At 45.6% G+C, this 25,402-nt stretch overlaps 1 protein-coding gene across 5 annotated transcripts; it reads right to left on the bottom strand.

Annotated features, from left to right (window-relative positions):
* Window positions 1–1,038: 1,038 nt before the first annotated feature.
* smarcd3b (SWI/SNF related, matrix associated, actin dependent regulator of chromatin, subfamily d, member 3b) lies at window positions 1,039–24,974 on the bottom strand. Of its 5 annotated transcripts, XM_053412269.1 has the most exons (14): window positions 24,347–24,974; window positions 16,569–16,774; window positions 13,368–13,457; window positions 11,156–11,198; window positions 9,285–9,407; window positions 8,968–9,090; window positions 8,241–8,336; window positions 6,151–6,252; window positions 5,842–6,003; window positions 5,655–5,752; window positions 4,610–4,745; window positions 4,245–4,367; window positions 3,908–4,009; window positions 1,039–3,797 (listed from the first exon to the last, which is right to left on the bottom strand). In XM_053412269.1, the coding sequence occupies exons 1-14, from the start codon at window positions 24,422–24,424 to the stop codon at window positions 3,744–3,746; spliced, it is 1,536 nt and encodes a 511-aa protein (XP_053268244.1). In that variant the 5' UTR covers window positions 24,425–24,974; the 3' UTR covers window positions 1,039–3,743. The 5 variants fall into 5 exon arrangements, with proteins under 5 accessions (XP_053268244.1, XP_053268242.1, XP_053268243.1 ...); XM_053412267.1 differs by lacking the exon at window positions 13,368–13,457 and having other exon boundaries at window positions 8,968–9,093; XM_053412268.1 differs by lacking the exon at window positions 13,368–13,457.
* Between the last annotated feature and the right edge of the window lie 428 nt (window positions 24,975–25,402).

Genomic DNA, 25,402 nt, shown 5'->3' with positions numbered 1-25,402 from the left:
CCGAACCTCCCCCACCCAGCAGGCCCCTCCATGTGAGGGTTGTGGGTTCAGGAGAATGGCAGAGCAGCCGAGTGAAAGAGGCTCTTTCTGAGGCGGCGGCTCCACTGCAGTCAGCTCTGTGCAGCACGGCAGCAGTTCCCAGTGAAAAGGCCTCCACCTGCTTCCTTGTGGTGAGGCGGCTGAACAGCAAACCGCCTGTTGGCCTCCTCTGGCTGATGCAGAAAGTTCAACCCTCCACCAATGAGCTTGAATGCAGCACCAGCACTTACATAGTGTGAGAGTTCTTTTAAAGAAGGGCTCTGTAGCAGAATGTGCAACTTTTAACCTTAAAACCACAGCTTCAAGTTTTCTAATGAAAAGGAGGAAACGGGTTCACAGAGCTGAAGGACATGAGGTAGATGTACTCATGACACTTTACTTAAGTAAAAGTACAGTGTATTGACGTACCACATGAACTTTTTAAGTAAATGTAAGAGTACTTAATTTTAAATATACTAAGAATATTGAAAGTTAATCAGAGTACTTTCTGAGTGAAGCCTACTCTGATGCAGCAGTCTATTGCATCATTATGGTTGAGCCTCGGCGGCTTCTCATGCATTGTAAAAACATTGTGGAGTAAAAAGTACAGATATTTGCTCATGTATGTAGTGAAGTACAAGTAAAAAGTACATTTAAATAAATCTACTTGACTAAAGAAGATACTTTGAAAATATGCTTAAGTACAGTTACAAAGTAAATGCACTTGGTTACATCCCACTGCTGTAAAAAGTTAGAACCAAAAAAAAAAGTTACAACTACTGAGAGCTCTAGTTGCACATGTGTCTCAATCTCCTCTCGCTCTGAGGCAGTGACTCTACATCTCAGTAACATTGAAGGACTATTTCCTCAGAGGACATGAATACATTTCATTTTCTGTCTGCATTGAGCTTTAATATGTTAATGTTTACATATTTTGCAGCAGAGCACAACACAGTAAAAAACACGTCTCGTTCCCAATGAGGTGATGAGGACAAAAAAAAAAGACACGTTCAGAGATCATGGCATTTACAAACTTTGGCAAGCGCTTCTTTATTTACATCCAGGCTGTCTCGTAGTATCACAGCTGTTTTCCCTTCTTTTTTTAAAATGTTTTCCTCTTCGTCACCAAACGAGTTCTGCTCTTTACCGATAAACAGTGTTATGCGTGCATACCCTAATCATCCTGCCGGTGACCCTCAGTGTAAACAGAGAGAGGGGACACATGCAGGGGGACGTGTCCACAGGGCCCCAGGCTTCAGTAACAGGAGACACAGTAATCCTGGTGAGTCAGATAAGAACCTGGTACTGTGTCGTCACTGCAGCTTCCACTTTCCTCCACTGGAAGGTGCTAGTGATTCAGTGACGACCATGTGAATACCCCGGCCACACAAAGAAAAGTCCCTCTGGGTTTCGACACAGGACTAAAATACTACCACCGACTACAGTTCCTCCTCTAACGAGTGCAGTTAATATAACTTAGACCTAGTTACAAAAAAACACAGACGAGAAAGTAAAGTCACACCTACAGTTAGTTGCTGGTAGGGCACATCATTTTTGGCAAAAAAGTTCCCAGAAGGCATTTCAACGAGTCTTCACACAGACAGACGGCTATGCCAGCTTCCTTTTTCCATATATTTACACAAACCGTCCCATCAGCTGTACTGGTGAATGTCCACGGAGCATGCATAGGTCTTTGTGAAATCGTCCAATCACGTTTTGTGTTTGCTGGGATTAAAAAAAAAAACTAATCAGTTACAGCCCAGTGCAAAGAAAACCCCAGGAGAGGGTTCCAGCTCGAAACCGACTGCTGAGAGGAAGTCCTCCATCTGACCATGTGTACGTACAAGTCGAGTGTAGTGTTAGAAAAAGAAGTGTAACGTGAGGTGGTGTGGATTATATCGTGTGTTACAGCTAACGGGGGGGGGGGGGGGGTCGAGGGCAAGGGAGGTCTCCCTCAGCTCCCACGATAAACATGATGGACCTAAAATAAACCACCCGACCCGAGAGGGGACGCAGAGGAACGCTAACATTCCTGCTCTACTAATTCAAAACTCATGGAGCTCCCATCCTGCACCATGTAACTCACCCCCCCCCCCCCCCCCCCAAAAACAAACCAAACACATAATCTGTTGTGTACTGTACAGTCGGCCCTCTGCAGGGAGAACAACTTATTTACATTCACATCTCTAGAAAAAAGAAAAAAAAAGAAACTCTTCATGTAACAATAAAAAAAGTGTTAAAATGGACAAAGCTTCAAACCCGGGGCTTTTTAAGTGTTTATTGCAATTAGTGTTCCCTCCGCCAAGGAATCATCTCTGCAGAACAAATCTACTGAATGGATTTCCCGTGCGACTTGGTGGAAGGATGAGACCAGAGTCAAGAGGAAAGCCATTCAGTGTCAGTGCGAGTCTGGACAGAGAGATTCAGGATCCCCCCCCCCCCCCCCCAATTTTCCTTAACATCATCTATTTCCCAGGGAATAATTCATGGATCTCGATGGAAATAATCAGGCACATTTAGGGACTAATGACTATGAGCGTGTGAAATTTGGTGCAGCTTGATTTAATTGAAGTGCTCGTTTGGGCCTTGGCGGGGGTGCGAGCTCGACTGAGTTTGTTTAAAAAGAACATTTAAGACCCACCCCCCCCACAGAGTTTTTCTTCCTGTTTGCAATGTCGCCTAAAAAAAACAGATCTGGATTTTTGTCCATTTTCCGTTTCAGTTTCTCTTCCTCTCGCTGCAACCTTTGGTAAAACCGTCAAACCTTTAACTGGCCAAGAAAGACGACACGAGGAAGAGGCAGTGAGTCTCAACACGTACAAGGAACATCTTGCTTTGATTAAGGGAAGAGAAGATATTGTGACAATGATCAATACTGGTTTTGTCCTTCATTAAAACACAGACCCTGGATCTGCTAGTGTGATAATACTCACAGTTAACTCATCTAATACTGTCGTAGGAATCGCCGTAAAAAAGGAAAATCAGTTTACCGGCAAATAAGACTTAAGTGAGACACGTTGGTTGTCGTCAAACTGATTCCTTCAAAACCTGAAAATGATAATATCAGGTTTATCGATATCATTGATTCCCTGCAACCCCCCCCCCCCCCCCCCATATGTGTCCCACCTCCATTTTGCTGGTGTAGTTACTCCTCAGTGTTTCCAAAAAACACTCTCCTCTTGAGAACATGTGGAAAAAACAATCAAACCTCCCCGAAAAAAAAATGATTGAGAAAAAAAAAAGTGACACCAGGTCCGAGGTCTTCTGAGGATCCAGAGCAGGGGGGGGGGGGGTTTGCTAGTATTTACAAAGCGGAGAGAGAGTGATGATGAGGAGCGTCCTTTGTCCGGCAGTGAGACGGAGGATGTCGACCTCTGACGGCTAAAAACATGCGATTAGCAACGGTGTCCTCACGGTTCTGCACTGAAAAAAATTTAAAAACAGAACCTAGAGCGAGCGGCGAGCGTTGGAGGTCTGTCTTCCATTCATGCACATCGCTGCCGGCTCGTGGAAACCCCCTCGAATTTCCAATTTCCATTTTCAAAACCCTTAAAAAAATGATTAATCGCTATCACAAAGACGAAGGCTGCGTTTGTTTCTAAGTCACTGACACTTTGAGAGGTATGAGGTTTCAGCAGACTACAGCGATGGCCTCACACACAAACACACACACAGACACACACACGGCTCTGAAATCAGATGCAGCGGTGCAGGAGGGCCTTGGTTTAGGTGTTGCGGACAGCTAAGGCCTGTTCCAGCTCCTGCCTCCTCTGCTGGATCTGTCAGGGAGAGAGAGAGAGAGAGAAAAACATGGATATATGACCTGTCCTCTGCTTCTAGAGGAGGAATAAAAGAGGAGTTCAAAGACGCCGAGGGGCCGACTCCTCACCTTGCAGTAGAAATAGCGGCTCACGGCCTCCTGGGACCAAGGCTCGTGGTAGAACTCAGCCCTCCTCTCCTCCTCAGGGTTCCCCACCACGTCGGTCATTAACTACAGGCAGGGACAAGGCACAAGGGTTAACTCTAAGACTAACATGGAGTGTAAAGACCTGCAGGTGGAACAATGGAATCATCACTTTGAATAAATCCTCCCTCTAAAACCTCCTATTTTCCTATTTCCCATCTCAGCATCAAGAATAGATTTCACACAATTGCAGAGATATGCCGTTGTGCGACGAGTGGCAGTGTGTGTCTTTGTGTACAGATACAAATGGCAGCTTTCAAACCTTTAAGTCCCGGCTCTGAGATTTGAGCCAGTCCTGGATGTAGCCCTTGGGATCTCTGGAGAAGCTGAGCATGAAGTCCCTCTGGATCTTCAGCTGGTTGATGGACTCGATGGTCTCGTGGATCTGAAACATGAAGGAATGAAGAAATTGTTACACGTTTATATCTTTAATGAAAAAGTGGGTCTCTAAACAACCAGCACCACAACATCCTGCCGTCATCAAACGTGTCTGTTCCCAGGAGGCAGCTTAATTATCACCTCTGCTAGATTTACAGCATCCAAGTAACACAATAATCGATTCAGAGGTGTGTGTGTCTGTGTGTGTGTGTGTGTGTGTGTGTGTGTGTGACACGCCACTGATCTCACCTTGTTGTCGAGCGAGGCGATCTCCTGCTGGTTGGCGGTGGAGAGGAGGAAGCTGCTCATCTGGCCCTTCAGGGGGTCCTCCACCTCCACGTCGATGTCGTAGCACGCCGTCTTCTTCTGGTCGTTGGGGTCCACGCTGGGGGGGGGTGGAGAAGGAAACAGAGATTTAATGGATCAAACCTTAAACTGTTAAACATTCACTTATGCAGAAGTGGCAGTCAGGATGGGTTTTAAGAAAACAATTCCTTAAAGCTTCACCTTCAGATTTTTCGTTTTTTTTTAAATTTATAACATTTTATTTAACACTAAATAATGTAAGAAAAAGCTTGAGGGAACATTTCAGTATAACAAAAGTTTGATGGTTTAAGATTCTGTGAATAGCCGTTGAATTTAATATATTCAATAGCTCTGTTCTTGACGTCAGGGAAAAAAGGTCTCCCCAAAAAGTTAACCTCTTCTTTTCAATTTCAAATACTTCTAATTCTGCCATTCAGCTACATAACGCCATGCAGAATAGGAGGGGGGGGGGGGGGGGGTGATCTTCCCTGCATGAGTCTACCTCAGTCTGCCCTCCCCTTCTCTACTCTTCTCATCTCATTATTTTATACCAACCCACTGTCCATCCCTTTACTGGCTATACTAGCCCCATGCACAGACTTTACCACTACATATTCTTATATATTTATATATATATATTTTTCTGCTGTTTTTATATATATATATTTTATTGTACCATCCACTCCAGCAGCACAAGAACACTTTCCTACTGGACACTGACACAATCACATCATTGCATTCCATTCATGTATCTGTAAATATGTTCTCCGTGTGTGATTTATGTATGTATGTCAGTGATGTGTTTAAGTGTACAAGCTACTGGATGATCTAAATTTCCCCACGGGATTCATAAAGTATCCATCTATCCATCTACACACTTTGACTCCTCGTTATTACAGCCTGTCTGAGCAGAGCCCCTCTGGAAAAGGAGATTCTTAATCTAAATGAGGATGAGGTTCCCACACAGTGAAACAGCAGGAGTCTGCACCTGATCACGTGGTTGATGACGATGGGGTCCGGGGGCAGGAGCAGGTTGGTGAGGCGCTGGGGGATCTCGGAGAACTTCAGCCGCGGGCAGTCGAAAATCTGCAGAAAAATGTGAAAGTTAAATCACATTCTCTAGCCACACTGATCCTAACATTGATGTGAGTTGTATTGCAGCGACAGCCCCGTACCTGTTGGAAGTACTTGTCACAGTTGATGTACTCCTTGTCGTGGGAGTCCTGCAGCTTGTTGGTCTTGACGTACTGCCACAGAGCCTGGATGATGCAGGAGCGGGTCTGAGTGTGAATGCCGAGCAGGCGAGCCAGGCGCGGGTCCAGCTTGAACTGGGGAGGCTGCGGGGAAACGATAACATTGCATCACAAAGAGCATTCACATCAGCTCCATCGCATGGAAACAGATATCGAGCCGTGAAATGGATTCTGTAGAGCGGTGGTTTCCAGTCCCACTGGTCCCTGGTCAGTGAGGTGTCGGCCCCTCACCTGGTAGTCAAGCATCAGCAGCAGAGTGCAGCGCACGCTCACGTCTCCGGGCCTCTTCACCTGGAAGCCGTCCGTCTCCTGGGTGGTGGGCGTGCGGTGCCACTGTAGGAGACACACATGCGCACACACACATAACACCACATGTTTACTACACACCTCAAATTCAGCCGGCGGAATGTTTATTTCACTCGTTTCACAATTTATTAATCAGTTTTTTTCTCGGCCTCGAGGCTTTAATGTCTCGACAGCTACAGGATGAGTTGTCATGAGGTCTGTGTCAGACGTCCATGTCTCCCTCAGGATGAACTGTAACGGCTTTGGTGATCCTCTAGCACCACCATCAGGCGAAAGAGTGTAATGCTGACATGCCACACTCAGATGATGATCATGTTAAACATCAGCCAGTTAATATTAAAGTTGTTAATCCTTAGACTGCTGATGATAGAATTAAAACTCAACGCTCCACTGGGCCTCACAGAGCAGCTAACATGGTTCTTAATCCTGCAAACGGTTGAATGCAACATCAATAACTGAGGGTTTTGTCACTTTAATTTTGATAACCTCTAAATATTGATTATTATATAAGATGTTTTAGAGCATCAACAAATGTGCATATGAAAAGAAAGACATTTCCATGCACCTGTATCGAGCTCATCTGGATCTCACACTCCAGCTGCCTCTGTGGTTTCGGGGGCGATGAAGATTTCTGCGTAACTAGCGACGTGAGATGAGCTGAGAAAACCACGACTGCTAAAGTCTAACCAGCAGCTGAACGTTATCTCACTCAGGATCAACACCATCAGCAGAGACCTGAGTGAACAGCTAAACCAAAGAGCAGCCTGGTGGAAAACAAGAATGTGTCTTTGTGTTTGGTGTCCTCCAGAACCTCCTCCTTATCGCTCTTATTTACATCTCCGGTTTATCTGAACTGCTCAGCGATGTGAAAGAGAGAGAAGTTGTTTAAACGGCTCATCGAGCGCGGTGGGCGGCAGCGGCTCGGCACACAACACACACTGATGTTTTCCTTCAGCTCTTCAGCTGACTCATAACAGATTAAGTAGTGATTGTACCTCAAGGCAGAGAAAAAAATTCTTTTGATGGAAAATCATTCAGAGTGAAGCACCTGAGTGCCGTACTCAAATATGCTCTTAAATAGAGGAACCTTGAGAAGTCATAATTTCCCCTCTGCAACTGCTAAAGGGAGTTTTTTATTTTATTTTTTCAAGTCAACCCATTTTGCGAAGTCAAGGGCGGCTTATGGTTGTTTTTAATAAGAGCGCACTTGTTTTCTCCAGCTCTCAAACCTGCATGTTAAAACAACCTTGCAACGCTGATGTAAAAAAAAAAAAAATCTATTTATTAAAGAAAAGAGACGGTTCACTCTCTCATTCTGTTTTACTGTTAATTTACTTCATCCAACTGGGAGACAAATGGGAGCGTGCTGGGTTTGGCTGATTGTGGCGTCAACCAGACATCACCAAACCCTACAACTAACCATGAGGAGGACATCAAAGACCCTCGTTATGTCTCTGCTGCACTACAAACAGGGAGGACATATTTTAATTTTCATTTAAATACGTGTTTGAGGCTCGAGAGGAAAGAAGGAAAGAATGATGAGATGGACGAGACATTTTTATACGTTAATTCGATTTTGCTGATACTTTTTACCTAAGTTTGAAAAAGAAGACAGGGGGTATGAGACTGGGAAGAGCCCATTCACTTTAGGAGCAGTTTCCATTAAGGGGGCCGATGCAGGATTCTTGTTTTTCCCACTTTCTTTAGCATTGTGCTCTTGGAAGGCCTCATAGTGTCTTTTTGTTTTGTGACTGAAAGCAGGAAATCGGGGCGAGCTCTGGTGGCCACATAGAGTCGATGGTTTGATCCCCCCCCCCCCCCCCCATTATTTCCTGTATGCCTCTTTTCTCTTCCAATGAAATTAAGCCTGAAAGTATCAAATTAGATACATGGAAACCAAAGAGCCGTCATGATAAGAGCTCAGATGTCTGCAGCCCTGTGGTCGGGGCAGGTTAAAGGTTGATGAGATGTGGGTGTGTGGGCGTCTTCCTCTGTGCAGCCATGTTGGAACTGACCTCGACCAAGTGGTTGTCAGGGCCGTACAGGTCTTTGTCCAGCTCGATCACCAGGCTCTTAAAAAAGGAAGAGAACTTCTTCTTCTGCTTCCCCGGCTGCAGAACAGAGAGAGAGACAGACGTGGTCAGTAAATGTCTAAAATGAGATACACACAGAACTCTGTTTAACCACACATGTGAAACACTTGTCTTCGTCTATTTGCTTCTGGCAACGTAACTAATCAGAAACCCGCAAGAGGCAGGGCGCGATCAGACGGAGAGTGAGACAGTAGGCATTCTCAGGGTCCACTTCCTCCGAGCTCGACCAGAAATATTTGTGGTTTGTGAAACTTAAACGCTTCCTACCGCTGTGAAATGACGGCCTTGCCCCAGACTGCTGAGAGCATCACAGGCGGCTTTTTGAAGCAACGCTCACAGCGCAAATGTATGATCCCTCGTTTTTTAGTTTTTTACATGCTGCATCCTCACTCCTTACAAAACCACTTTTCACATCATCGTTTTTAAACTCGGAGCCAGGAAACACTTTTCAGCTCAGAGTTGTTTGAGCCCCGTCGTGAATGATGTCGGTTCCTTCACCAACTCATTTCCCTCACACGGAATTAATCTGCCAGAGATGACTCGATATAAGACCCTGAAGCAGAAAACTATATTTTTATGTCATGCTCAAAAAAGGCTTTGAAAGAAACCGTCTTTTAAATACAGGCGTGAAACAAAGAATGAAACTCACATCATCGAGCAGCTTCCCCTCCACTCGCAGCTCCCAAGATGCAATGCTGCCGTCTGAGTCATCGGCGTCGGGTCGGGCGGGGTTGAAGGTGTTGGAAATGTAAAGCCTCAGTTTACGCTTTTGCTGCTGACACAAGGGCATATGGAAAATCCATCGTTTAAAAGGGGCATTTCACCAAATCTTGGAATAAAATACATGTCACAGAAACAAGAACCAACGAGCGATGAAGACAAATGAGTCTCTCTGTGTGTTAATGAGACAAAGGAACATGTTCTTGTGGCAGTCGGTCCTCGTGGGGCATGATTGTTTGTCCTAACCTTCATTGGTCTCTTCAGCGCCTCCTGGATGTCCACACGTTTGCGCATGATGGTCTGGTCCAGCTTGCGCTCGAAGGCCAGCAGGTCCATGTAGGCCTGAGACTCCGGCACCAGCTCCCGGATCTGCTCAGAGAGGGAGAGAGAGAGAGAGAGAGGACACGCTGACATTAAAATCTATAGAAGGACAACACAGTGGATTAAGAAGTCAGATTTTATTCAAATATATCATTGGAATATCTCTGAAGGGCTTAAGTGGATTAGCTGTGTCCTGCCTTGGTGCTGGGAGGGGGGGGGGGGTCCACCCTCCAGTTTCAAGGACATTTTAGCTGTGACTTTACCTCTAAGTAGCTGTGAGGCTTTATTCAAAGTAGCACAGCCAATGATTAAATGCACAATATGTTACTTCAGCCACTAGGGGCCTCTCAATCTAGTTGGATGACATCCTGAAGCAGCATGGGATCATGGGAAATGTTGTGTTCACCACCATGGTTCAAAACCACGTTCACTGACGCTACAATGAAAATGAAAGATCATATTGATTCTTCTGGAAACATTTTGGATAACGTTCAGACATTATAAAGAAGAAAATTACATTTCATATCTTTACGATAAAGAAATGACCTTGATGGCAAAGAGATGAAACCGATGTAGCAAACATTATCTCTGTTAACATGAGAAAACTTTGTCACAATCCTATCCTGTTTTTATAGCTGCACCATCACGGGACCTACAGTATTGGGTGTTTTTTTTTTAATGTTTACGATCATGTTTAGAGCGTGAAATAAAGTTTAGAGGTTTTGAATAAAGTTTTAGCTGCATAAGATCACCTTGTTCACACGGTTAGTTAAACTTCAGGGACCAAGGTGGCGTAGAGATTTATAACATGTCATCATGAGATAAATGATTAAGAAGTATAACCTTTGATTTGCCTTAATATTTTCTATGTATATAACTTATTTATTTCCCAAATGGTGTATTTCTTGCACGTACAAAACGATGACATCAGTGGAAATGTCCCTGTGCTGCAGCTCATCATTAATATGAACCTGGAGACTCAGGGGGATAAAACGAGGTGTAGGTTGTGCCGATAAAAGTCCTCAGAGCTTCAAGGGCTCCTGCTTCCACGACTGTGCACAGTCCTCCGCCTCGCTCCTTCTCCTCCCTCCCTCCCTCTATCTTTCCTTTTTCATGTTTCTTTCTAAATGGCTGCTTACATTGTTGCCTCTCATTCCTCCTCTATCTGAATCCCACCGCATTTCACCACGGCTGAGGTGCCGAGCAGACGGAGGAGTGTGGCAGACATTCCCTGTCCCTGACTCATTATTGTGGAGCGGCGCCCCGGCCATGGCTGTGCCGCAATCTCCCCCGTCTGGGTTGTGTTAGGGGATAAGACCCGAGTCCAGACGCTCGCCGTCTCCAGACCTCCGCGGTTCCAGCCCTCGGTGAGCTCGCCAGGACGTGGTGAGGTTACGGCGTGGCTCGGGGCCACAAGCGGACACCACTGGGTGAGAATCAAACCTCAGTCGGCACAGGCTCACCTGAGGAAACGTGGGGATTCTGTCGCTTTTTTCGCTCCTACTTCTGGTTTCGCATGACTGTTCCAATATAAATCAAAGAGCCACCTTACAAATAACAGAATGAAACCCTGAGGACGAAACCCCAGAACCTGCCGAACACCCCCCTCATCCTCCCTCTCTACAATTGGAGACAGCACAGAATCATTTGGCCCTCCGCGGCTTCTGAGAGCCTCTGACATCCAAACCCTGACCAGGATTCATCTGCTCTGCTCACAAAAGATAATAACCCACACACACCTTCACACACACACACACACACATACAGCAACAAAGGTAAAAAATATGCAGCCTCACCCTTTGCGGAAGAATCTTGTCTGCCATTTTCCTCCTCTTAGCACTGGAGAGAGGGAGAGAGAGACAGAGGGGAAGAGGAAAGAGGGAGCATGTTACTATGGTGACTGATAGCGTAGCACCCAGGCCATCTGCTAAAATGCTGGGCCATATCCAGCACCCCGGCGTCCCAGCTGTGTGTGTGTGTGTGTGTGTGTGTGTGTGTGTGTGCAGTGTTGTCGTTATGTGTTTGTTTGTTCTCTGAGATGCAGCGGTCCACCTGGAGAGCGAGAGCGATCCAACAGCCCAAAAAGTGCCACATCGCACATCTTTTGCTTGACATTTATTCAACACACACACACACACACACACACACACACACACACACACACACACACACACACGCACACACACACACACACAGACAGACACACACGGTATAGATTCACTGGGGCCACTGCAGCAGGATGTAGATGGTGACAGGTGCGTTACAGAGTTTTTAGGTCTACAGGGTATCCCAGGGGAGAATATACAGTGTGTTTGTGTGTCTGTGTGTGTGTGTGTGTGTGTGGATTTTTTGATCATGAATCACAGGCAGTTCCTGCGGTCTGACAACATGTGTTTTGTTTTTGTCGTATACTTACCGATGAGGGAATAAGAACAGTTGAACAATCTGTACCGAGGTTGTCGTAACTTTTTTTCAAACCAAACACGACAGTTTCCTTTTTAAATTTCTAATTAGAATATTTAACATCTGTGATATGTGGAGCACCCGAGTAGATTCATGCATGTGCTCTTTTCTTGGTGCCTGCAGAAGGACACTGTCTAGAAGAAAACTAAATGGCACTGCACTGCAAAAAGAGAGATTACAAAGAAAGTCTGAATTTGTGTATTTTAGGAAGATTTAATCTTGTTTTTCTAATCAAAGAGAAAAGATCTTCTCTGGTGAAGCTTTGAAAGGTGTAAATAAGCAGAGGGGTTGTTTTGATCCTTGGCTGTGTTCCAAATTTAGATGCATTCAAAGAAATGACGAGCATATTCATATTGAATTACTAAAGATTGGTTGCTTTTATCAGGTGATTTCAAGGAATAGTTCTAAACTTTGAAAAATATTCAGATTTGGTCATGTAACAGTAACTAAAAGTTTGTATAAAAGAAAAAACAACTATATAATACAACCACACAAACATGAGAGTGGTATCAAGCGTCTCATCAATCTCTTTATAAGAAAGCAAATTTATGAACGACTCAAAATGTCAGACTGCTAATTTAAAGGTCAGATACACAGACTGTGTATTAAGATGGACGACACGTCTTCACTTCCTCTTACTGTCCAGAAATTAAGCGAAAACCTCCTGGATCTAAACGCTGCCGTCTTTTTAGAACCAGTCTTTAGTTTGGCTCATGTCCCATAAGAAGGCAGGTTTATGACCTCTACAGCAGCCAACCACCAGGTGGCGCTTCAGATGATTTGGCTTCACTTTAGAGGAGCAGTCATATCATCCATCTTTATAAAAAGTCTATGGACAAATCTTTTATCGCATTACAATTTTACATTGTATTAATATACAGTAACAGAAAAAGATTTTTCGTAATGTTTTAATTATTATTGTGAGATTATTTCTTTAATTTTGTGATGCTAATTGAATTAATTCTACATATTCATGAGATCTTTCTGTCGTTATACAATTTCATGCAGATTCACATAACAACCAGGACCTGGTAAAGAAGATGTTTAGCCTTGGAGTTGGTTTGCACTCTTTTCTACATTTCCATCATTTCACTGTAAATAAGATAATTTCCTTCAAATCTATTCTATTTCTTGCAGTGTGGAGAAACGTTCTGCCACAGAGCACTGCACTGATCTGTGAAGCAGTAGGTTTTTATCAGCATGCCAAATACTGGAACAAGCCTGCTGCAAGGAAAATTGAAAGATCCGGGGGTGCAGTGCAAAGGGAAACACAAACCTGCATCACAACAATCTCCATTTCACTTAAAAGGGACTTCAGATTCTGGATTCTACAGGTTCTCAATGCTCTAGCTTCAGGTAAACTGTTCCCATCATGCCATGCTCCAGTCCAAAGCATGCACCACTACATGTTATGGAGTCATCTTCTAGGCCCGCACGTACGTTCGGCCAAAACAACTCATTCAGGGAGTGCTGGGCTCGGGTGAAACTACCAGGCCAGAGTCATCAAACGTAAGAAAACTGACATGCAGCAGAGTAAACTCCTACTTGGATCCGAGCGTGGGATCTGATTGGGGCTCTCTCATGTCCATCTGCCTCGCCGGCATCTCATTGGCTCCGGGGAATCCGACTGGCTTCCTGAGAATTGGTGAGGATTCGAAGGTTGTCCGATTAGAGTCGACACACTCAGCGGCAGCAAAAAGAGGAGCAACACCTGGTGGTTTCTGGCTGTTTGTGTGTGTGTGTCTGTGCGTGTTGGATGTGTGTGAAGTTCAAGGGTCTATTAGTAGGTGCACAACTCCAAACTCAGACAGAGGGATGGGCGTGTGAGTCCATGCACACACAGAGTGCCGCAGACGAGGACCTGGGGAGGCGCCCTGCTCCTCCGAGGGACACGCTCACTCAACAAAGTTTCACCGTGATCCAAAACAACCATGCTTCACACACACAGACAGACAACACACTGATAATGGACACACTGTGAACTTCGATGGAGACGGAGCAAACAAGCAGTGTGTGAGTTTAGAGTCTGAATTTTGTGAATGTGGGTTGTTGCTTTGATTATATGCAATGGGTTCAGAGACGCAGGGGAAGACAACATGCACACAGTGTTTTTGTTTTATGCACAAATACCAGAACATTCCGCTCTGTTCAGCGCCTTAAATCTTCAGGTTTATCACCGACCTGCCTCATTCCTGCACGATTCTCACAATGCTCCTAAAAAACCATCCAGTGTCCTAAGTAACCCTTTGTCGTGAGCGGCGAGAAAAGGTTCTAGGTCTGATTTCAAGGACTAACGGGGGGGGCAGGACAAAAGACCGGAACAGAGATGCGGTTTTAAAAGGGAGATAAAAGATGAGATTGAAAGTCCCTGTGTGCAAAAGCCAAATTGTATGAGGCGCTGGATGAAGCTGTTCTCTCAAGAAGGAAGCAGCAGACCGTTCCAGAGAAACACAACAACACTATGGAAACCATGAAGGAACAATGTTCGACTGCACTTAGAGTCCTTTGCAAATTATCATAATAATTTATATAAGCATAATAAAGTATACGCGTTAATTTCCAAGTTGTTATTTTATCATTTAAAGAATGTATCAGGCGTTAAGGTCAAAGTTGTGTAACCTCATCGTGGGACTAAGGATGAGAAACTGGTGTCAAGGTCAAACCTCCAGCGTCCAGTCCGACCACGTGCATGTGGGTGATGAGCAGGACACACATGTGGTGCTTCCTACGTAGCAGGAATACAAACTGTATTTGTGAAAACAACAGTTGTATACAAACACGATTGTTAGGACACAAGGTTGAGTATTTATACCAACACAAACCGAAATCAAATCCTATTTTTAGCCGGGGATTTGCAAATGAGAGCGTTGACTCTGCAGAGCGAGCGCAGCCGGGACCATAAGGTCTCAATGACACTGCAAACACAGGTGGTTCGTCCTCAGCTGGCAGCCACTGGAGGGGGGGGGGGGGGGGGGTCTGAGCTTTTGTCCAACACAGCCACACAAAGCACCAGAGAGTGAAAGAGACGGAGACGCCTGGACCGGTCACCCTGGAGCATTGATCAGATCCAGGCGCAGCGCCGCCGGGCCGCTCTGGGGGTCGAGGCACTGACGCAGGACAACACTCCCCCCCCCCCCCCCCCCCCCCCCCCCCCCGACCTGTTCGACAAGTCGGCTTAATTGTACAAGGATCAATTGTGCTGCAGATACTGAGAGAATGAAACGGAGGAAGACGAAGGTCCACAGAGGGCGCACATCGATCGCCTTCCCAGTGACCACACCTGCCTCACACTTGTCTCCTTATACAGAAGATATCCATCCACTCTGTGTGTGTGTGTGTGTGTGTGTGTGTGTGTGTGTGTGTGTGTGTGTGTGTGCGCCTGGTTTACTGATGCTCAAAACAAAAACGCCAAAGCACGACCGGCTCCTGACCGTCCTCAGCCAGCCGGGTGGACGTCACAAGGATACGACAGATCCCCCGACTCTGAGGACACGTGAAGCCTGAACAGAGGAAACGCTCTGACACAGCAGTGATGGGGGATGAGCAGGGACACGTGAAGCAGTCCGGGGGGGGGGGGGGGGGGGGGGGGAATGGGAGAGAGGCTGTGTGCGAGCGTGAAACACTGACATGAAAGCTGATGGGGAGACACACACACACACACACACACGCACACACACACACACACACGGGTCACGGTTCCACTCCTCATCCGTGTAATCTTTGAGATTGGATCTTTAAAAAATGGATTTTAGGAAAGTATGGAACTGTTGTTGAAGAAGATTTTCTTTTTCTTTATATAACTTCTCTTTACTGACAAACTGAAAAAAGATAAAAGCAGCAAATTCTCACGTTTGAGAAACTGGAAACTGAAAATATTTGGCATTTTTGATTCGTTTTGCTGGTGGATGGAAAAACTCACTCAATAATCACTTATAGCTTTGATCTGTCCACCAGTTCACACACTAACCTGTTTATAATTTGGCTTTTCATTATAACCTCCAACCAGATTGTGTTTTAATGTGTCTGCTCGTTTATTAGCAGGACGATGCCTAAACAAATAAACCTGATTACACCAAACCTGATGGACGGATGAGGCTGTTAGATTTTTCTTTGCAGATGTACTTTAAGGAGCAGATCCAGATGTTTTTTCTCTTAAACTATGTTTTGTGTCAAATAAATAATCCCGTTTATCAGAAGCCTTTCTTTCTTTTTGTTTCTACTATGAGAACTAGACGATTGTGTCAGATTGTTCGTCCTTGGCGGAGGAATGTGCTCCACTCGGCGCTATTCAAGTTCCAAATTGTTTTTGATACAGATACCAGTTTAAAACCTGAAAAGCCCTTTTTTTTTATTAAGCACAATAGGCCCAACTTCTTGAATGCATTGTGTTTCAGATTGACTCATCACAAAGAGCCAGAAAATAACTTTTAGCTTTGTCTGAAATTATCCACATGTGCGATCAAACACTTAATAAGAGTGACTGAGAAAAGAAAGAATTTGTTCTGGTTTTCACAAAGAAATATTGAGATTTTGGTTTCCAGATCTTTTTACCTCTGTTGCACCTGATTCCAGAGCAGTTCCATACTTCCATAAAATATGAGCCAGATGTGTTTTTCCTTCAGACTTCCAGCTCAGTGGAGCGTGTGACCACAGCTGATCATGAGCGGCTGCTGAATCCAAGCCATGCAGTGTTAGGGTGGTGATGTGTGTGTGTGTGTGGGGGGGGGGAGCTGGACTCAGACTCACTTTCTGGACCGGCTCTGGACGGACTGCTGCTGCTGTTGCTGCTGCTGCTGGACCTGCTGGGAGGGGGCGGGCCTCTTGCGACTGGGCTCCATCACCGGGGTGGGCAGGCCGGGCCGCACAGCAGGGCTCCCTCCGTACGGGGGGCCGGGGGGGCCCATGGGGGCGCCCTGGTGGGGCATCCTCGCCCCAGACGGCATGCCAGGACGCTGGGGAGAAACCAAGAAACAGGGCGCGGGGGTCAGACGTGTGTAGAAAGAAGTCTCCAGTGAGGGTTCTGAATAATTATAATCTCAAGTGAGTGTTTCTAAAAATACAAGAACAGAAATATGACATCAATTGTAACTGTTATGCACTTCACACAGGTGGATTAAAGACCAACTGGGGAGACATCTTTTTTTGTGAACATCCATCTTATCTGACAAGATCCTGAAGTTGAGCATCAACAAAGGAATTCACCGACGACACCTGACATATATTTCCTCTTTCAAATAAAAATTCTGGATACAACTGGTTTGACTTCCAGGCTGAACCAGAAACTTAGGATCAAAACACCGACAGCAGAACTCACCACCTGACACATGTCAGCTCGCTCCTGCCCACGTCCACCTTTTGCAACCGTTTAGAAATCGAACAACAGCTCGGTCGGTAAACAGGATTTCGAAATTCAGTGAAGTCAATGTGCATGAATCTGTTTTCAGATGTGTGTTCAGCAGAGTTGTGAAACTTTATATGGGGTGAAATTCCATGTGGGATTTCTCATTGTCACACACGTCGTGTCTTCTGCCTCGTTCTCACCTCCTTTAAACAAAAATCTGACTAAATGAAGACTCTTCACAGCGTGCACACACACACACACACACACACACACACACACACACACACACCCTAAACAATGCAAACAGTGTCAGAAGCCACAGTCCCACACTCTCGTCTTGACGCCTGGGAACAACTGGGGAACTCTCACCTGTGCTTGTCACTCCCATGGCAACAGCTGCCTCCCGCCTCAGTTTATTGTCTGAAAGAGGGGGCGGGGGGGGGCGGGGGGGAGGGTCGCGTGATAGAGCGACATCTTTTCACTAAATCCAGAGCAAAGACTCCCCCAAGAAAACTCTAAACATCGAAGACGAGAGAGAGAGAGAGAGAGAGAGAAACCAGTCCGCTGATTAAAACGTCCTAACTTCCATCAGCAGTGGAAAAAGAGGTCGTTTGAGTTAAAGTAGAAATGTTCTGCATTCAAAGTCTTCCGCCATGAAATGTACTTTAAGTATTTAAGGCAAATGTACTTTTTGTGTGTCGTAATAACTTGATTTTACAAAGCAGACATTTATTGACCAAAAACTAATGTTCTAATTATTTGCACAGCCTCTCCCCCTTGCTGTTAAACTTACTTTCTGCATAAACTTGCACTTAATTAAATCATAATCCAACTAATTTGAGGAACCCAAGGCGATAGGGGAGGGTGGGAGAATCTGATTGGGGGCCACTGAGTTAATCCTGCCCTGATATATATGCTGCATGGCTTGATCTATTAAAACACATCATACTACACAAACTCATCATGTAGGTGGAGTAGTTTTAAAATAACTAGCAACTATAACGGTTTAAGCAATGTAGTGGAGTAAGAAAACGTTTATTTAGAGGAGTAGAAATACGAGTACAAGCTTTTCAAGCATGTGCTTGAGCAGATGTAGTTACACTTCAAGAGTGATGAGTATTATGAGGACAAATTAACTCTAAACAGCAGAGATGGTGTCATGTTGGACATTTGAAATCAATTACATATGATGACATTCTATTCTCCCCCACCTCTCTACAACAGATTACCACTGTGCCACTGTATGGCTAAAACAAACATTTAAATATATTTATTGATGACAGAAAAATAAAGTTATTTCCATGTGCACAAATGAGACACAAATAAAGCTCTACATCTAAACCTTGTTGTTCATTCATACTGAAGCATCTGCAGATCAGCTCAACACAATATAACTTTAGTAATCTCGCAGGCAATTTGGTTGAGGGAATTTAAAAGAAGGCCAAAAAAACAGGACACAAACATCCACTGCAACAAAAACCCAATAGAAACGCCATAGAAAAGCTGCTCAGCTGCATTGGGCTGACATTTCTTGAAAAATACTTTGAAAAAAAAAAAACCATGACACCATTTTGAACCGTCCTTCTGCAAAAAACAAACAGAAAACCTCTCATTCCAAACTGACGCAGGATCTGTCCCCAGCGCGTTAACAGAACCTGTGAGTGATGGAGAACAGCTGAACGCCACAGATCAGGAGATTCAGCTCCTCGCGTGCAGCTCACGTTTTTCCAACATCTCACAGTGTTTGTCACGTCTAAATGTGGCTTACACACACACACACACACACACACACACACACACACACACACACAGTATCCAACGTTATCTTTAGACCGTCCACAAAACACCCAGACAACAAACAAAGAACACGGTAATAAACAATAAAAACAACTAGATATTACACCACAAACAAACTACATATTAAACTGAATCAGGATGTGAAAACGTATTCACAGGGAGACTTAATAACTCAGGTCACGTATCATGTGCCCTTTGAAATGGTGACCGAGCACAGATCCTGCGATAAGGAGGCCGAGCAGGCGGTGCTGTCACTCTGGCTTGGCGGAGGTGTAGAGGTGGTGGTAGTGGGGGGGTGGGGGATGTCAACTGAGAAGGGTCTCCTAACAGGGGAGGATAAAACAACATATGGCGGGGGGGCCTCCTGCCTGATTGTTGCCACCTTATGGAGCCTTAAGAGACCCCCTTCTTTTTCTGTCTGCCCCCCCACCTAAGCTGGACAGCAACACCCAAACAGGAACAAGACTCTGAGCGGCAAGACCCCCCCCCGTCCAGTCAGACAGACAGAAAGACAGACAGACAGTCAGACAGACACACAGAGCTTCTGTTACCACCGGCTGTCTGGAGAATTTAAGCTCTTCAGATAACACACACAGCCGTAGCTGGGTAATGAGTAAGATGAATTTCCCCTAAAATCCACACACACACACACACACACACACTGCACGGTGCTCTATAATCTGACCTGCTGAACCGACTCCAGCTCTCAGCCCAGAGCTCCAGCAGCCAGCCAGCCAGCCAGGAATCGAACCCGCCATGTGGATGGATATCTGAGAAGTGTGTTGGCATCTCTGGGATGGCTGCAGGGATTCGAAGAGGCCAAACTTAACCCACACTGAACTAAACATATGAATCTGCGGGTTGTTACACAGAATTCGACTGGCACCCAGAAAATCTATTAAAAACTGGGGACGAGGCTCCGTGAATGGGACGTGACTCAGACTACAGATCAATGTCATTATTGATTTATTGGGGAATATCTCAAGTGTCAGAATACGTCAATGATTATATCCCAAAACCCAACGACTACTTAAAACATGTTTTCTTATATTAGATTTTCATCCCCTGGTTTACTGAATAAGGCTGCTTTGAATATGACAATCACCACTTTCAAGGCCTGTGGTGTGTTTATCCTTTATTGGAGAGGATTTGTTAATATTGTGTCATCTAACTGTCGTCTTGTAAGGAACATAGTAATTGTAGGATATCCAAAACATGTTAAACATGTTTTTAAATTTTATACCTAATTTAAAGTCATGCATTCTTGCTTTTACTATTGTTTGTAATAACTAGAACACTATTTCTCCATCTCTTTGTGTAACAATATTTCAAATACGGATCAATAAGCTGGACTGATTGCAATATTTGATTCTTATTCGACTATAACATCAGTGTGATAAAGAACTTTGACTCTTGAGTATATCACAATGTATTTTGATGGATTTGAACAACTATCAAACACATGCTAGTGGATTTAATGACTAATTGTGATATATTTTCTCATTAACCTCCAGTGGAATATAACCACACAGACAGAGTTGGTTCATTTGCTGATGTCGAGATGAACAGGAGAGCTGAGGCGAATGAGACTTGATTTGTGAAACTCAAATAAACAGAAATATGCAACTGAAACAGCTCTATCCCTCTAAAGAAACCCCCAACTACTCTATTCCAATGTTTGTTTGGACTTTGAAGTCATTTCAATGAAAGCTGATCATAGCAGGGTCTGTGGATTACACACATGATTTGGCTGTTGACTCTTTTTAAATACATTTCAATGCGGTGAGCACCACGGATGAAAATGTCTTTAACCCCAGTTGTTTTGGGGCAAATGCAGAGAACTGACTTGTCTTGTAATTTTCGATATACAATAATCTAAACACTGAAATCTAACCCCCCATAGATGAGAGGCATTGAAGGTTCTCTGCTAATTTGGGCGAGCTAGCCCTTCAAGCGAGGGATCCAGATGATCCAGATGTGGGGTGGGGTGGGGTGGGGGGGGGGGGGGGGGGGGGGGGGGGGGGTTTACGTTCAAAGGTCCAATCACGCGCTTAAACACAAACAAACTCCGAGCTGCAGATGACAAAGCTACACTGTGTCGTATTATGTTTGAGCTTATCAGGGTTTCCCATGCAGAGCTCTGGAAGGCTTTTCTCATCGCCGCAGCCCTTACTGACCTCCAAACACACACACACACACACACACACACACACACACACACACACACACACACACTCACAGACACACACACGGCAGAGAACCAACAGCAGGGGGAGGTGAGGCAGATAATGAGAGAGAAAGAAGAGACCTCACCCAGACCTTCAGCCCACCCATCAGTCCTAGATCCAGACCTCGGCCAAACACTCTCCCCCACAACACACACTCACGCAGCTGCTTTGAGGCCGGAACACTCTGACCTCTGGGAACCACAACAACGGCGTGCACGTACAGTATTTACATATATTTCTGTCCGAGTAAACGCAGCGACATGTGTGTTTCTGTGTGTGAGAGCTCGCCTGTCTCAGTCAGCCACGAGGGGAAAGGAGAACGTCATCCCTCGCCACAAGCTGACTCGCTGCGCCAAATCATCGCCATATCCCACACTATAAATATTTCTGCGCTCTGCAGCGTACACAGCGAGGAACCTGCCACAACTATTAAAACAAGACTTTTCCATTTTGAAACGTGGGGGAGAGACGGAGCGAAGCAACGAGAGAAAAGAGGCAGAGGGAAATGTTTGGCTTGGAGCAGCCAGAGCCTCATCAAGGTTAATTGGTCTGCTGAGAGGACACACTCATTCGTCTCATCAATCACTTGGTCCATTGTATCCTAAAGTCTGTCTCCTCGCGCAGGACTCCGGCCCCGAAGCCCCTGTAATGACCGCTCCTGTCACAGAAACAATACCTCATCTTGTTTCAGTGCATAAATCTACCTGGTGTCACCGGACGGCCCGACAGGATTCAAATAGAGTCACGTCTTCAAACCGGAGCTGCGTCCAGCGTCCCGGAGACATGCACAGCTTTCACGATCTACTGCCAAACCGTCTCCTGGACATTCTCGACGTACTCGAGGATTAGTGAAGCGATGCCAAGTTTCTGAATCCGTGTAAAAGGTGAAATTCAGTTCAGCAGAAAGTGGAAACCACAGCCTGGAACGGACGTTTAAGACAAGAGAGCTACGGTCAAGGCCAAACTTATTCACACGGTCACACTTTTCTCTTTTCACTCCTCAGGCTCTGAGCTTCAGCACATTTTTATGTAAAATCAAATAATGGATTTAAATTAAAGTGCACATTTTCAGTTTTAATTTGAGTGGGTGTACATTAGCATTAAAAAGAGCTCTGTGGGAGTTTTAGCCCTTTGAATACAAAGAGTTCAAATTTTGACCTTTTGGACGTTTTAGCTGAAAAACCCAACTTTAAGAAACTATGAAAGCAGTTTGACTAAGAATTAATGGAAAAGCCCGGACATCAGGAACCCAATAACAGGCCCAGGGTCAGTTCACAGATTGTCAGATGATTTTTGCAGTAGGAAATAATAAAAATATAATTCTGTTCCTTACATTTCAAATGGATTTTGACTCCTTTCTTAGACTTTTCATTCTTATCTCTTAAAACTGGTTAAAGCGACAAAAGAGGACCCCAGTGTCCCAGGTCTTTAAAATCATGGACCTCAACTTTCTCAACGTTCTTCATCTCTTTATGATTCAATCTAATACCAAAGGTTTAAAATACACCCAAATAAATGTATTCAAATGAAACAATCTGGCAACAGGGGAATAAATCTCACACCACAGCTGATTTGACCTTCTCCATACTCTAGAGGTTTTAGGAAGGGACACCAGGTTTAAGGAAACATGTGCAAAGGTGAAATTCGCTTTAATCATAAAGTCGAGGCCGCATAGGGTCTCGCGGAGTCAGGTGGACTTGTAAATAATATTTATGGTGAAACGTGTCAGGCCGTTTGCTGCATAGTTTTGTGTCTAACTGTACAGATCTACCTTTTAAGGTCATTACAAATCGTCCTGTTGGCCACGGGGGGGTTTTAAGGCCGTGAACTGTAATGTCCCTGCTTCCACTCCGGCCTTGACTTATGTTGCATGTCCATCTCTCTTTTCCTTGTCATTGCTCAGCTGCCAGGTTGCTTATACAGACACATACAGTATCCCACTGACAAGACTTTTTAACAAAAGAGAAGAAACCTTAAGCTCTGATGGAAGAATAATCGATAAAAAACTGAATTTGCTGCTTTCCATTGTCACGAATCATCGTCATCCCGATATCTTCCGGGTTTGATGTTTCTGCTTCTACACGAGACATTTGACGATGTCACCTTGAGCTTCGTGAAGATGTGTTGGTCAAGCAGCTCCGGCTCTTAAAAAGTAAAACTAAATGAAATTATCTGACAGAGGGAGAGTCAGTCCGGTTGAACAGAGGTCAAACACAGACACGTCTTTATGTGCAGGTCTGGAAATGAATGAGTCAATGTCACAGTTGCACATCTGTTAAAACTCTCAAACAGCAAAGTGTCACTTAAAAAGGACTCGACACACTCTATTTCATTCAGCTCATTACCAAAACAAACCGCCCCTGTGCTCCCTGTCCTGCTTTTCACGTGCAGCGTGAAGCTTGTGGCAATAGTTGCCTAACCTCTAAACCGTGAGCAACACTTGACTTGACATTTCGTGCTCGCTTCACATGAATGGGCTGATTGTTCTGCATGATTTCCAGGATTGGCCGTCTGCCTCGGCTCCGTCTCTGCGATACTACGTCCGTTTGTCTCGTGACCTTACAGGTTCAGATCCCCCCCCCCCCATCCCGCAGCACAGCACAGCACGCCGCCTGGAAGGCTACTCTGCCTGTGTTGTTGTGAGTGGACTCGTCATCCCCCCCCCCCCTCTTCTGTCTGTGACTCCCAGGGAAGCATGCTCAGCGTGCTCCTCTGTTCGCCAAAGGGGGAGCTGGCTGCTTTCTGCTGCTGCTGCTGCTGCTGCTGCTGCCACCGCTTAGCTTCTATTTCTACATATTATCCATTTTCTGTGTGTGAGTCTGTCTATGTGTGTGTGTGAGGGAGAAATCCTCTGCTCCCCATCCTCCTCCTGCTCAGCTCCATCCATCCATGCTGCTCCACTTCTTGTTCTCTCAAGTCATCTCCTCCTCACAGGCTGGGATCCAGGGGGCTGGAAATAACCTTCACATGGCCAGCTCTACCCAGCTATCTCTCGCACACAGACTGCTGCTGCTGCGCCGACTCATGCACACACACACACACACAACACACACATTCACACACACACACACACACATTCACACACACACACACACACACACACAGATACATGCCAGAGCTCAGCTCCTTTCACAGGAATGACGGACAGCGCCACTCACCACTCCATGGACCAGGAACTCAAACAGTTTGCTCTTGGTGGCTTTCCTGGCTCCCCCCGCCGTCTCCTCCGTAGCCATTTGCTCAGTCCCCTCCGTTCACCCTGCTAAGTCTCCCCTCTCCTTCTTTTGTCTTTCCCTCTCCCTTCACCCAGCCTCCTGTTCCCCTCCCCTGCTCCACTTTCCTTCTCTTTGTGCTCTCCTTTTCAGCACTGCCTGTCCCTGACTCTCCTTCTCTCTCTCCCACCCTGTCTCTCTCTCTCGCGCGCTGTCTCTCTTCCCTCCCTCTCCCTCTATTTTGAATGTGCAGCAGCCCTGCCGAGTCCCTCGCTGTGTGTCTAGCTCACTTTTTAGTTGAGCTGCCTTTCAGGGAGCCCAGTACGTCCCTTGGAGGTGGAGGTGGTGGTGGTGGTGGGGGAGCCATGCAGGGGTCTGGCAGGGGGGTTTCAGCCAGCCCACCCTGCTGCTCCCCCGCACAGCTGTTGCATTCCATTGGTAGATAAGGGCACACAGCCGGAGAGAGGCTGCCGTTTGGTCCCGACTGGGGGCTGGGGAGGTTAGAATCAGTAAGCCATTCCCTTTTCTGCAGCTTCCCCCTGGTGACCAACCCAGAGGCCACGGTCAGCACACACAGAGCTCAGAGTTTGGACTCATTCTCAAAAAAGGACATTGGGCTCTTAAAGGGGCCACGCTGCATATCATTAGCGCATGTGTACTCTCACAAAATGCCATATATGACCGAGCCGTGACGTGGTGGTGATGACGAGGAGGAGGAGGGAGGAAGAGGAGGAGGCGGATGTTATTTTCCTCAATTAAAAGCAAAAACCAGAAAAAAAAGGGGGGGACTATATTTGACGGTTTCCCTCTGAGTGGAAAGCATGTGTCACAATGGGAGTGAGCTCTCCAGCCACCTCACAAAAGGAGAAGGCCACAGCAAGAGCACCTTCATCTCCCATGCTTCTGTACTGGCCTTTGTAAGAGTGCATTCACAGGTTAGGAGAACCTCCTCCAGCCGCCTCATTAGCTTTACCTTTCACCCACTAGTCGGCTCAGGGGCTG

The sequence above is a fragment of the Pleuronectes platessa genome, chromosome 20 (genome assembly GCF_947347685.1).
Source record: "Pleuronectes platessa chromosome 20, fPlePla1.1, whole genome shotgun sequence".
Classification (NCBI taxonomy): domain Eukaryota; kingdom Metazoa; phylum Chordata; class Actinopteri; order Pleuronectiformes; family Pleuronectidae; genus Pleuronectes; species Pleuronectes platessa.
The sequence above is the reverse complement of the archived record's forward strand: the minus strand, read 5'-3'. Positions and strand labels throughout refer to the sequence as shown.

Coding starts and splice junctions, on each gene's coding strand:
- smarcd3b (XM_053412265.1), bottom strand. CDS start 11,716: ATGATCAAAAAATCCACACACACACACACACACACAGACACACAAACA. Junction 6,004..6,150: donor TGCTGATGCTTGACTACCAG/GTGAGGGGCCGA, acceptor GTTTCCCCGCAG/CCTCCCCAGTTCAAGCTGGA. Junction 3,798..3,907: donor GCCGCTATTTCTACTGCAAG/GTGAGGAGTCGG, acceptor TCTCCCTGACAG/ATCCAGCAGAGGAGGCAGGA.